This window comes from Caloenas nicobarica, chromosome 2 (genome assembly GCF_036013445.1).
Source record: "Caloenas nicobarica isolate bCalNic1 chromosome 2, bCalNic1.hap1, whole genome shotgun sequence".
Classification (NCBI taxonomy): Eukaryota; Metazoa; Chordata; class Aves; order Columbiformes; family Columbidae; genus Caloenas; species Caloenas nicobarica.
The window spans coordinates 88,991,978-89,004,298 of NC_088246.1; the positions used below are offsets into that span (position 1 = coordinate 88,991,978).

The window sequence follows — 12,321 nt, forward strand, 5'->3', positions numbered from 1 at the left end:
AGAGCCAGCGATCACATTTTCCAGCGCCTGAGAATCAAGTACAAAGGCAGTTCTCCTCCTAGTCACCTCATACTTTCCTCCTTTTCGCCATACCACGGTGATGAAGGATTTAGCTTTAACAATACGTTAAAGTGGCAGTTGTTGTTTTAATGGCAGTTGTTCACACGTAGATATTTAAAGACACATAAATTATTTGAGTTAACTTCAAGTGTTAAATATTCTTTGCCATATGTTTCCTGTGAAACACACCTTCCTTTTCTTCCTATCCCCATTAGAGTCATTTAACGGATTTGTTTGTTTTCAACAGAGAAGGGAGGAAACCATTTTATAAGAGTTTTTCCACACAGTTGAAAGTTAATTCTTTTCAACAGAAATAAATTAACTATTTTGAGAAAAAAAATGGAAGTGCCTATACCAGAAAGTTTTGACAAGTTAAAGAAATTAAAAAGCTAAAGGAGGGGGGAAATCGTTATTATTGTACTTTTTTTCTTAATGACCATCTTAAGATGTTGGTTGTAATTGCAAAATGTAAAATGTTTAGAGAGAAAATGATGTTTGGAGTTGATTGTCCCATAAATACATTTGTCCTGTATTTAAAATAACAGCACTTTTTCTTCCGTAGTGGGGCTAGTGTTTCTTCAAACAGCTTAATGCTGATATGCCAACAAATATAAACATCAGTAAAATGTTTACTCTAGAATTAAACACTACATTCAGTCATATGTGGTGACAGAAAATAAATTCATTTTTATGATCTAGCAAGTGCCCCAGCCTCACCTCGGGAAATGATCAGCCTAAAAGAAAGAAAAACAGACTATGAATCAACTGGAACAAACGCCACTTACCATGGAAATAAGGGAGAACACACTTCCAGGAAAGACACCATGACAGGTGAGATTATGCTTGCATAGCGTATACAAAAATCAGCTGTGATAGACCACTGATTTTATAGGCTTGGCTGGGTTTACTGTCCTATAGAAAAACATCAATCTGCTTTGGTTGATTCCAAATTTTTAGCCACCTTGAGAAATCATGAATACCGTGCCATGTGAAAATGATTTGTAAAGACCATGTTTCTTCACGGAGGAACAGCTCTAAAAGCAAGCTTGCATTTCTTGTTAATTTTGCTGGGGTTTTTTCCCAGGAGGAAGTGAGTAAATCCACCTGGTATTAATTAGCGTTGTTTCTGAAGCATGACTGTGGTTGAGCATGTGCAGTGATCTCTAACGTCTGTCTTTCGCAGGGAACAGCTTTCTGGGACCGTTTATTAATAGTTTATTTTGCACATTGGTCATTCGTAGGAAATTTGGTAGCAGTTTGTAAAGTCTTTTCCTGTTACTTTCTCATCTGGGCTGGTGTAAATGGAACAATTTTCTCTGTGTGTGTTATGGCATCTATTGCAGGTTTCACTGGAGGCATCTCTCCTGTAGTGAGCTCATTAACTTGTTAGCCTTGCAGTCATTGTAATATTTTGAGTGTTTTGCCTAGTACTGCACCCCTCTGTTAATTCTCTTGCAAAACAGGTGTTGATCTCCACCATTGCACAGGCTTATATAACCTCTGTTGAACATTTTCTTACATTTATACAGTGCCAAGCATCATGGTGTCCTCTCCTCCAAATGCTACTTCAGGGCAAGCAAAAAATCACAGTGAGGAGTTGCTCTGCACTTTCCGAATGCCTGTTACCTTTTCCCACACCTTCTGTAGAGGTCTTGCTCAGAGGATGCCAGAATGGGCTGTATTTGTGTTCCTCAGCTGACTGGGGACACCAGCAGTGTGCTGACTCAGTGTGGGGCCATCCGTGCTGGTTTTCAATACTGTATTTAGGACATAATGATGCTCATACTACATCTACTATGTTATATGCTATTGTGTAATCAAAACCTAAAGGCCAGCATTGGAATTCGTGTGAAAATGCAATATGCAACATTAATCAGCGTGAAAGTGAAAATCTGAAGAAGAGGAATGACAGTCAAGAGCATTTGGAAACCACAGAAAAGAGGAGTATCCTGAACGGCAGCACGCTACACAAGGTTGCAGCAGATTCAGTCAAGGTACTGCATTTTATGTATCTGTAAGATTTTGAGTGTTTTGTAGACGCTGTACAAGGTTGTTCTCTAAAACACTTCAGTGATCCATACTTGTGTGATTGTGAAGGACAGGACAGTATTGTTTCAGCACTTTGTCAAGGATTCATGAAGAAGGAATCTCAGGAGTAAGAGCAGCAAGCTGAAAAGGCAGAAACATGAGTATTTAGCTCCCGCTGTATCTGCAAATTTAGACTGTTAGATTATATTAGAGGTTTACAAAAAAAAAAGGGTTTCTGTGTGGAAAATCTGTGTTTTCTTGCAGATAGTCTTGTCTCTCTCCACACTTAAAAAAGTTTTGGTTTTTCTTTTTCCCCATTTCTTTTCATTTTGTCTTTTATTGTCATGTTTTCCGTCTCCCATTCCTGTTTCCCTTCTTTCCTTTCTCTTTCAACGTAATTTTCTGATCATGAGGTTTGTACTTCCACAGCAACCTTTGTTCCACTTTGACGTTTTGCATCGGGTTTTCCTTTAATTTCTGCTTGTATTTTGTCTGTTTGTATTGATCTTTTGGGTGGGCTTTTAGTAAGGAAACTCGAAACTCTCAGCATTGTGCTCAGCTGTCAACTAATTTTCCAGTTACTGAGCTCAGTGAGAAAAATCAAAGTCAAAATCAAATTGAAAAGTTTAATAATGTTTCACAATTTTACATGAGCAATGTACAAATGAATGTGTAATAAACAAATCACTTTTGCTCTCTTTCAGGTCACCGGATCTCATTTGGCCTGAGCTCAAATTAAGCATCATTTTAAGAACAAAAGAAAATGACAGAAGGAATCTCACTCATCAACATTCAACATGAAATTGTGTAACGTATTTGTAGCTCATGAAATATTTATTTCATTAAAGAACAATATAAAACCAGTATTTGTGGGTTTAATTGTGAGACATTTTGACTTTACTTGGGTGGTCTAATATAAGTTTGTGTAGCAAGTTCATTGCAATGCCTGTATTCCATCTTGTGCATCAGACAGTGCATTGCAGCTAATACATCCACAGAGCCTGTGGGACTTGGATAAATGCTTTTTCAGGTTCCACCTGGTATACACATATTTTGAGCTGCTCTTGTATTTTCTGCCAAGCTGATGTATCACACAAAGCTTTCTTTGACTTACGGATTTACACAGAATGTAGAGCCCAGCTGTAGTCCCAATTTATCCATGACTGTCTCTGTGCTCTTCTCCAAAGCTCTTCTTAGTTTATAGTTCAAAAATTTTACGACCTCTTGGCTGGGACTGAAATGAGGGGTTTTTGATGGATTTTCAAAGTAGAAATGTTGGCTTCTTGCTATTGTGGGGAGTTGTCAGGAAACCTCTGGGAAAAGTGGAGGATCTATGAAGTAAACAGTTTGGCTGAAGATGGTAACTTATATTGATTTCACAAAGACAGCTGAAAAATAGAGGAACAATATCAAAGTTCTCGTTGCCCTCTTCCCTTCACAGGTTTATGATGCATGGTATATTTACTGTCCATCTTCGCTGTAGAAAATAATAACCAATAATAAAATTTTATCACCTGAAGTATATTTTTAAGACAAAAACTATTACATTCCTTAAAAAAAAATCCAGGCACTATAAGTGCATGTGATAATGTTATTTATGTCATGGTGAGTTCTTTCAGAACAAGGAAGATAAGCTTCCTTTATCCCATCATGGGACTCCTACTCTAAAGTTACTTTTACTTTGTTAATTCCGTTGCTGAACTGATACTTGCGTCGCAGTCTGCACTTCCGACAGCAGAAACACGTTCTGATTAAGGTTTTATTTTCTTTTGATTATCAAGAATCAATCATCTATACTTTTCTTATTTAAACCTACTTGCAAGTCCCTGCACATTCAGAACATAACCAGCGACCATCATCTGCTATAATAGCTACAGATGCTCAGGCTACTTGAACTTACTATTACTTTAAGCAACCATAATACACTGTAATCTTTTCTTATGCCCTTACCTCATCTCTTGCCGTGCAGGAAGGTGGCAGTGGTAGTGACAGGTAATGATCTCCGTTAGCTGAGATTTGTAAGGCGCAGAAACATTTTCCTTTATTGTCTTGAACTAAATTTTAGGTAATGAAGTCCTGCTGCTTATAGCAGAAAAAACAGGTTATGCAATACCAGATGAGGATGACTACCTGTCCAGCTGAGCTTTTCTTTCTTACTGTCAGCCTGTTTTTGTGAGGGCAGAAGGCTAGCACCTTGTTATTTCAAAGTGTCTGCAAATGTGTTCAGAGTAAGTACTTACAAGAACTGAAAGCTGAATGTTAAACCATGAGTCAAGTGACTGGGGTCAATGGGAACAGGTTCAGTCAGTGATATCTTTGTCACGCAGACCACTGAGTGACATAGTTTTCAAAGCTGTTGTCAGCTTTGCAGAAAACTGCTGTGGGGAACTATGTGATGGGTTTTTTTAACCAATACTACCTTGGAAAGTGAACAGGGGGAAAAAACGAAGATATTTTTCTTTATGCAGTGCAACCAGAAAGTACTGTGGGTTGATGATCATACTCATTTTAGAACCTTCACAATTTTGCCTAGTAAAAAGTACCTCTTCAGTACTATCATGTACTGGTGTTTAGATACACATGTATGCACACACTCATCACTCCTCAAATCATGTCATTTGCAGTGACAATTCTCACATCTCTGTGAGGAAGTGTGGCTGCTGGAACATCTCCATCTGTTGCTACTTGTACCCCTTTCCTTTCTCTTGCCATGTTTTAAAAAATAAAATTATTTGATTAACCTCTCTCTCTGTTTGATAATTTTACTAGGATAGTACATATACAACATTAGCAGTGAAAATCAGATACTAACCACACAATACCTGTCCATTCATCTAGCTCATTCTCTCCCTTCTTTCTTTTATATCTGCCCTCTGCTTTTGGACAGCAAGAGTCAACTGCTCGCTGAAGCACAGCAGAGCGGGAATGGAGTTCCCAGGGATGCTGCCTGCGTGTCCAGAAGCAGGTACTGGAGCGAGGCTGCATGCACTGCTAGCAGCTACATTGCTTGACTTACATTTCCTCCAGAGCCAGAATTATCTCAGCTTCCCAGCTAGTCTAAGCCAAGATTTCTTTTCTTGAACTCCTGGCATTCATTTCCAAGCGTTTGATGTGTCGTCGTATTTCTTTTTATTAGTTAGAACAGAATACTGCTTTTTTTTTTTCATTTTATACTTGTGAATTTGTATCCACATCACTTCAGTGAAATCAGCAAAGCAGACTTTGCAGCTATTTTCATAAGCTGAAACTATCCATTTTTCCATCACTGAATATGTGATCTGGGAGACTTAAGTCTTCAATCTGGCATGTGACGATTCAGAGCACATCAGTGCAAGCGTCACAGTGGTGCATTGGCAGCTATGCACCAGCTCTGCACTAGTTCTGGTTTTATAATAGTCATGGCTTTTAGTGGCACGTATGTACAATGTGCCTTTTTATATACCTGTAAAAAGAAAGGTCACAACCCTCTTTAAAGTCTCTCTAATTGCCTGTAGGAACAACAGATAAATGACCATGTGTCCGGTTGGCTGTTTTTCATCAGATTCTTCATAAAGCCCTCAGATGTTGCACCTTATACCAATCTTTTATTCTTGATATCAACCAACTATGAACAGTATTGTCCTGTGTGGACTGAATATGTTCAGTCATGCCTGACTGAAAACTTGCATGCATGACACTTCAACCCTACGTATCTTGCAATTTATATACATGAAAACAAAATGGTTACAAGAAAGTTCTTCCCCTGTTTATGAGAGTCTGATACACTGAATATCACTTTCATTTTTTTCAAGAAGTAACATTTCACAAAATGGATTTCTGAAACACTAACTCTGAGTATCTTTAGATCTTGGAAGAGAAATTTTTACAACCCAGCTTCTTCTAGCACTGTGTAGGACAGGCAAAAAACTCCGAAAAACAGCATAAAAGGTGGTATCAAGGAAAGATCTAGCAGTTGTATTAGTGAGAGTCATGCTGTCATGAGATGCACCATAAATAGCAATGCTGATGCAGACTCCTCTAATACCAGGACTATCATCAGAGGGAGATTTTCAAAGACTAAAGCAGAAGATGCAGCTGGAATATAAAAAAGTCTGAAATAGCGAAGTTTCACACATTTCTCAAGCTGGGTGACAGAACACAGCCTAAGCAGAGAGAACCTCTGCAGATTGACCCTTTAGTACTAACATCTATGGCCAAAGACTACTCAAGCAGTCATCAGTTCCATCTGTTACCAACTATTGGCACACAGGCAGAATTAAGACTACCTACCACTGGAAAAGACCAATTGTCATTTGTTACTAGAGTTCCTAGTCTTCTCACCTTCAAAGAAAGGATCCTGCTGCACTCCTTGGAGACCTCCAGAGCTCTTCTGTTTCCTTCACAGGACTATGCTCTGTGTCTGTAACTGCATCCAGCTCTTCAAGAAACAAGAGTTTTTTCATCCCTTTAAGTTAATAGTTACCAAGTGAAAAATCTCTTTTCCCAGTTGTTGGGGTTCATCACCCCACCATATAAGCCCTGTCTTGATCCCGTTTCAAGAACATGCTGGAGATCTTTAAGAACACCATCTGAGATCTGTAGAGCAGCAACATGGAACAGTGCACCAAACTCTCACAAATACTATACCTTCAGCCTGGAACCCATACCAGATGTGAAGATCAGAATTGGCATATTACAGTCAACTTTGACTAAAAGATTTCGCCATTCCTTTCTCCAGATGTGTGGTGGCTGGAGGAAAGATAGAAGAAGATGTGCATGCTGGGCTCCATGCTAGCAGGTTGCCAAAAGAAGAAAGAGAGGTTACTTCTTCAGTAGCCGTGGTTCTTCTTAGTGATGTGACTAGCATGGATGCCATACCCAGCTTTCAGCTCTGATGCTCAGTCCTCACCCTCAAAGGTTTTGAGTTGCGAAGGTATTAAAAGCAGCTCTTGGTGCTTTGAGGTTTTACACCATTTCACAGAGACCTGAAAGAAGTTGCGTGAGCAATGCGTTTCCGTTCCACTGATGACTCTTGATTCACGACTACTCAATTTTTATTTTCAGGCACATGCTTTTCTAATGAGAGTCCTCATGGCAGCATCAAGTCTTTGGTTACAATGTCTGGAAAGTTAATAACATGTGCCCAGTAAGAACAGTGCACAGCAGCCACACAAAATACTACCCTCATACTCTTTGAAATGCGAGAAATAACTACAAATGTCGTAGTTCTACCAGCAAACTAAGCTTCAGCTGGGTAGCCAAATCAAAGTTATCAGTGAAGTCAGCTTTGCAGAGAAAATCCTCAGCTTTTTATGTGGTTTTTTGGGGGGTAGGGTGGGAAATAAATTTTTTGAAAACCTGTAAGATGTTATCCTTGTCTTTAGAATTACTGCTGATTTCAAACTTACAGCTCAGTTTTGTCTGTGCATTTTAGCAGTAGGACATCTGAGAATAATGTGACAGTAGTTCATGGATTTGAGATTATCTTGGCCAGACCTCTTCAGTATAACTACATATTACTTTTTTGCATAGCTCATTTTTCAGCTGCATTTAATAATTTTTTCCATTAATAATTTCACCATATAGCAAAAGCACTGTAGGAGAAATAATCCAGGATTTGGTGTAACATCATCCAACTGAAGTGAAAGGAATGAAATGTTTCTTAATGTCAATATTTACAACTGTTACCAGTTTAGTGTATATGTGATGTAAAATCCTGTATATAACCTGAAATATGTTACTGAATGCTAGCTGTATGTGAAATTATTTTGTTGATTTATATGTGGAGTGCACAAGATTGGTATGAATGTGACATAGCATCTGTTACCATTAATTACTGTATACCGTGCAAATGCGTGTGCACCAAAGCAAAGATTATGACTGTTCAGTGGGAGAAGAAAAAACAGAAGTCTGCAGATGCTCTTAAAGATTTTTGTGTATGGGAAACAGGTGCTCTATAATGTATTTAATGAAGCCTTCAGAACTCATTTTGAGGCCAAAGAGGTATGTTTGGTAAACATGCTTTTTCCTTCCTTTTTTCTCTCTCCAGCTCAAAACACTGGAATCTCAACTTTGTACAGGAATTCGTATGGTGCACCTGCTGAAGATATCAAACATAACCAGGTAAGGAAGGAGACTAAAATGTTACTGGTTTAGATGGCATATGCACAAAAATTATCTAAGGTGTTTAAGCCTGTAACTTGTAATGAAACCAAGAGCAGCTTGAGACCTGAATGCCTGTGAAGTTCTGGAAATATGTGAATTAGACTACAAAAGCCAAGTTAATGTTAAGGGGCGCTTCTGCTGGCTCTGGTATCTAGTGATGTCCTGTGCCAATGAATTTGGGTAAGTTTGGTCACATTTCTTGAGTGTGGCCTTCATAAAATACACTGCTGCTGACACCGCACAGCTCCTGTGCTAAGGCATCCTAGCAGAAGCTCAAGTATTGAACAGTCCTGGAGAAAGAACCCCCTGTATCTTTTGCAGGGACACTTACAGGTAGTAAAAGCCCTCAGATTTGCCCTTTAGTCACTCCAGAAGCACAATTGTAGCATGGCTTTTTGCTTGGTTGATCTTAAAGTATACACTGGGGCATGGGCAAGAGAAAATGGAGCATTTCACCAGCAAGGACACTTTATCATGTATATACATCCAAGCCACTCGGTCTAGAACTTTGGGACTCTTTTAAAATGTCCTATCCCTGAAAACCAGAAAGCAATAAGTATGTCTGGATAAGGCAGGCGTTACGAAAATGTAACTGGCAGCATGGGTGCCAAGCTAATGCACTCACAGAAAGTTGCAGTATTGACATGTATGGCATTAATATAGCTGGCATTTCCAGTACAGTATTTCCTCAGTCCCTGGGAAAGACATTTCTCTGCACCCATAGGCTTTTGTTTCATCATTATGGATAATGCTACTTTGTACTTAATTATCACAATTTTCACAAGTTCTCTATGTAATATGCAAAAGTTACGGCATGTTTTTGACTAGAGAAATGAGACCAAAAACCACTTAAAGCACTTAAAATTATTAGTATTAACAGGCAGGTAAATGAATATTTAGTAAAATTGATAAAAATATTTTTCTCTGATTGAAATTTCAATGTAAGAGCCCAATGATTTGGTTTTAATCCATGAACTTTAGGTGAAGAGACTTTCTGACATTCTGTGCTTCCATTTCTCTTCATTGGTTTTGCTTTTTAATTAGTATTTCGTGTGGTGCACCGTATTCCTTTTTTGTGTGAGCCAGTTCAGCGCATGAAAGTATTTCTGCTTTTATTGTATTTAAAGATATGAAGCCCTTCTAATTAACACAGCATTTAGAGAAAATAAAAGTATGAGGTATTGTAACAGCAGATGCATTCTAACTGCAGTCATGAATCAACTAACTTGATTTTCAGGATGACAGTTTAAGCAAAAATAAAACAAACAAACAAAGAAAAAATCCACCTTTTCCCACTTGATTCCTCAATGAAATGTCAGATTTATGATTGACATATCAGAAATAATGATTTTAGCTAAAAAGAACACAGAGATACTACTTCTGTCCCCTAGTTTCTACTCAAAAATTGACCATCTCAAACTTTTTGGCATATAAATAAGTTGCTTAGTATAGAATTTTTTCCTGTGTCAGAAATGAAACACCTGTGTTTGAATATGTGAAATGAAACAAGGAGCTCAAGGTCCTATACACCTTGATAGCAGTACTGGAAATAGAAAAAAGAGTAGTTACGCTCCCTTGTGGTGTTCTAATATTGGGCCCGGTGTTCTAAGTTCACTCATATGACTGTTAAATGACATAGACAGCCTTTGGCACTCCACAGAGAGTCCAATACAGAAATGCTTTGCAAGAGTATCAGAGTTTGGGCAATAGCAGTGCAACTGTTCCTCTCTTCTTGAGAGAGCATCACTGGTTCTTGCAGAGTAAGCAGGATCTGCAAAGAGTCTTCTGACACCAACACCTGAGCACCAATATTCCAAGCATGACCACTTGAGGACTGAGAGGCTGTATTGTTTTTCAGTCACAAAGTCTTTCCAAACTGGAGAGAGGTGACATAGAGTGCAAAAGGCAGTGTTCCACTAAGATCCTTAGAAAATGTTCATAAATTTCAGATTTTGATTAAGTCCCAGCTATAAAAACAGAGACTCACTAGGGCTGTCTGCAAAAAAGTATTTTGTGGCCTACTTAGGTTAAGGGGCCGCGTGAGATTTTTTTACTGCATATCATAAATATTTCAGCTTCAAGGCAGCTTGCTGGAATGTAGCAATGACACAAGATTGCCAACAAGTGTGGGTAAGAAGATGGTTCAGCTTAACAGTAGTAGAAGAACACATTTCAGGGCACTTAGCTTGAAATTTTCTTATGTCAGTGCCCTGAAGACTATAAATGGTTCTTTAGGGTATGTTGTCACTCTAAATCTCACTTGCAGCAAAAGCAGCTGCAAAACGTTTAGTATCTTTGGTGGATATATCACTTCCATTCAAATTCTTCAAGGCTGAGTTTTGGCTATCAGTGTTTGCATTATATAGCTGCAAAATAGTCAGAAAGTAATACACAGTTTATAGTTACAAATATAACTGTAAGTTACACTGCTCAGATCCAGATTTGAATTACTTTTGAAGTAAACCAGCATCTGTTAGCACCAATAACATTAAATAGTAAATGTATTCAGTAACAATATTAAAGAAATGTAAAGAAATGTAACAACAAGGCAAAGCTGTGAAATTAATTCACTACCAAGCAATACTTTGAGTAGATGTTAAGATTACAAAGATAAACTTTGTATTTCCAGAACGATAGACATAGAGTGAAACTTATTCCTTCTTCCCTCTTGTTGCCGGCAGTAAGTTCACAGAATCACAGAATGTTAGGGATTGGAAGGGACCTCGAAAGATCATCTAGTCCAATCCCCCACGCCAGAGCAGGAACACCTAGATGAGGTTACACAGCAAGGCATCCAGGCGGGTTTGAATGTCTCCAGAGAAGGAGAATCCACAACCTCCCTGGGCAGCCTGTTCCAGTGTTCTGTCACCCTCACCGTGAAGAAGTTTCTTCTCATATTTAAGTGGAACCTCCTGTGTTGCAGTTTGTACCCATTGCCCCTTGTCCTGTCATTGGTTGTCACCAAGAAGAGCCTGGCTCCATCCTCGGGACATAAGTTGTATCTAACAAGCTGTGGGTATTACTCTCTTTCAGGTTTCAACACAGCCAGTTCCACAGGAGCCCAGCAGAAAAGATTACGAACCATATCAGCCGTTTCAGAATTCAACAAGAAACTATGATGAGTCCTTCTTTGAGGACCAAGTGCATCATCGTCCACCTGCAAGTGAATACAACATGCACCTGGGACTAAAGTCAACTGGCAACTACGTCGACTTCTATTCAGCTGCTCGTCCCTATAGTGAACTTAACTATGAAACAAGCCACTATCCAGCCTCTCCCGACTCCTGGGTTTGAGACTTGGGCAGATACAAAAGCTCCAGGAACTGTGCATGTGCATGCATACCACAAGACATTTTTTTTTTCCTGCAAATTTAGTTTGTTAAAGCCTGTTCCATAGGAAGGCCCAGATAACCAGTATGGGAAAAATTAAGGGGTTTTTTAGAAGACTGAAAGATACAAGAGCTAAACCTGGGAGTAATTAGAAAGAAAGAAATATATATATATATATATATTTTACAGTGTGGGTCAACTTTACTGTTGGCCTGTAAAATCTAAAGTTCAGTGCTGTATGCTGAATGTGGCTGAAGGAAGGAGGGAGAACATGACAGTGGATGTGGGTCAAGAGTTAAGCACAAGTAACTGAGCAGCGTACATACTTTATGGGGAACAGCTTCTCACACTTTGTTTAATAACCTCATTCATTGTGAATCTAGGCTTCAAGTTGCATTTGGGGTTTCCTCTGTACAGCAAGATGTTTCTTGCCTTTTGTTAATGCATTGTTGTAAAGTATTTGATGTACATTACAGATAAAAAAAAAAACCAGTGCATTGTGTATATTACACCAATGCCACAGTGTTTCTTCATCTATGGTTCTAAATATTGCTTCAATTTCAAATTTTGGAAGATGTATGAATTTCCAGTTTTTTGTTTTCTTTTCCCCAGTGCGTTTTAACAAAAAAAAAAAATCAAAAAAACAAAAAGGAATATTTAGCAGTATTGTTCGTTCTGATATGTGAATTTGTTTGTGGCAACTAAAAAAAAAAAAAAAGGCATTCAGCAGTTTCTGACAATTAACATTCATCATTCCAC

General features: G+C 38.6%; 1 protein-coding gene across 1 annotated transcript in view; it reads left to right on the forward strand.

Moving 5' to 3' along the window:
• CTNND2 (catenin delta 2) overlaps positions 1-12,001 on the forward strand; it is a 531,616-nt gene extending 519,615 nt beyond the window's left edge. The window contains exons 19-21 of the mRNA XM_065627308.1: positions 760-891; positions 8,117-8,190; positions 11,266-12,001. Coding sequence (XP_065483380.1) covers positions 760-891; positions 8,117-8,190; positions 11,266-11,526 — 467 coding nt within the window. The 3' untranslated portion in view covers positions 11,527-12,001. The remainder of the gene's footprint in view (positions 1-759; positions 892-8,116; positions 8,191-11,265) is intronic.
• The last annotated feature ends 320 nt before the right edge of the window (positions 12,002-12,321 follow it).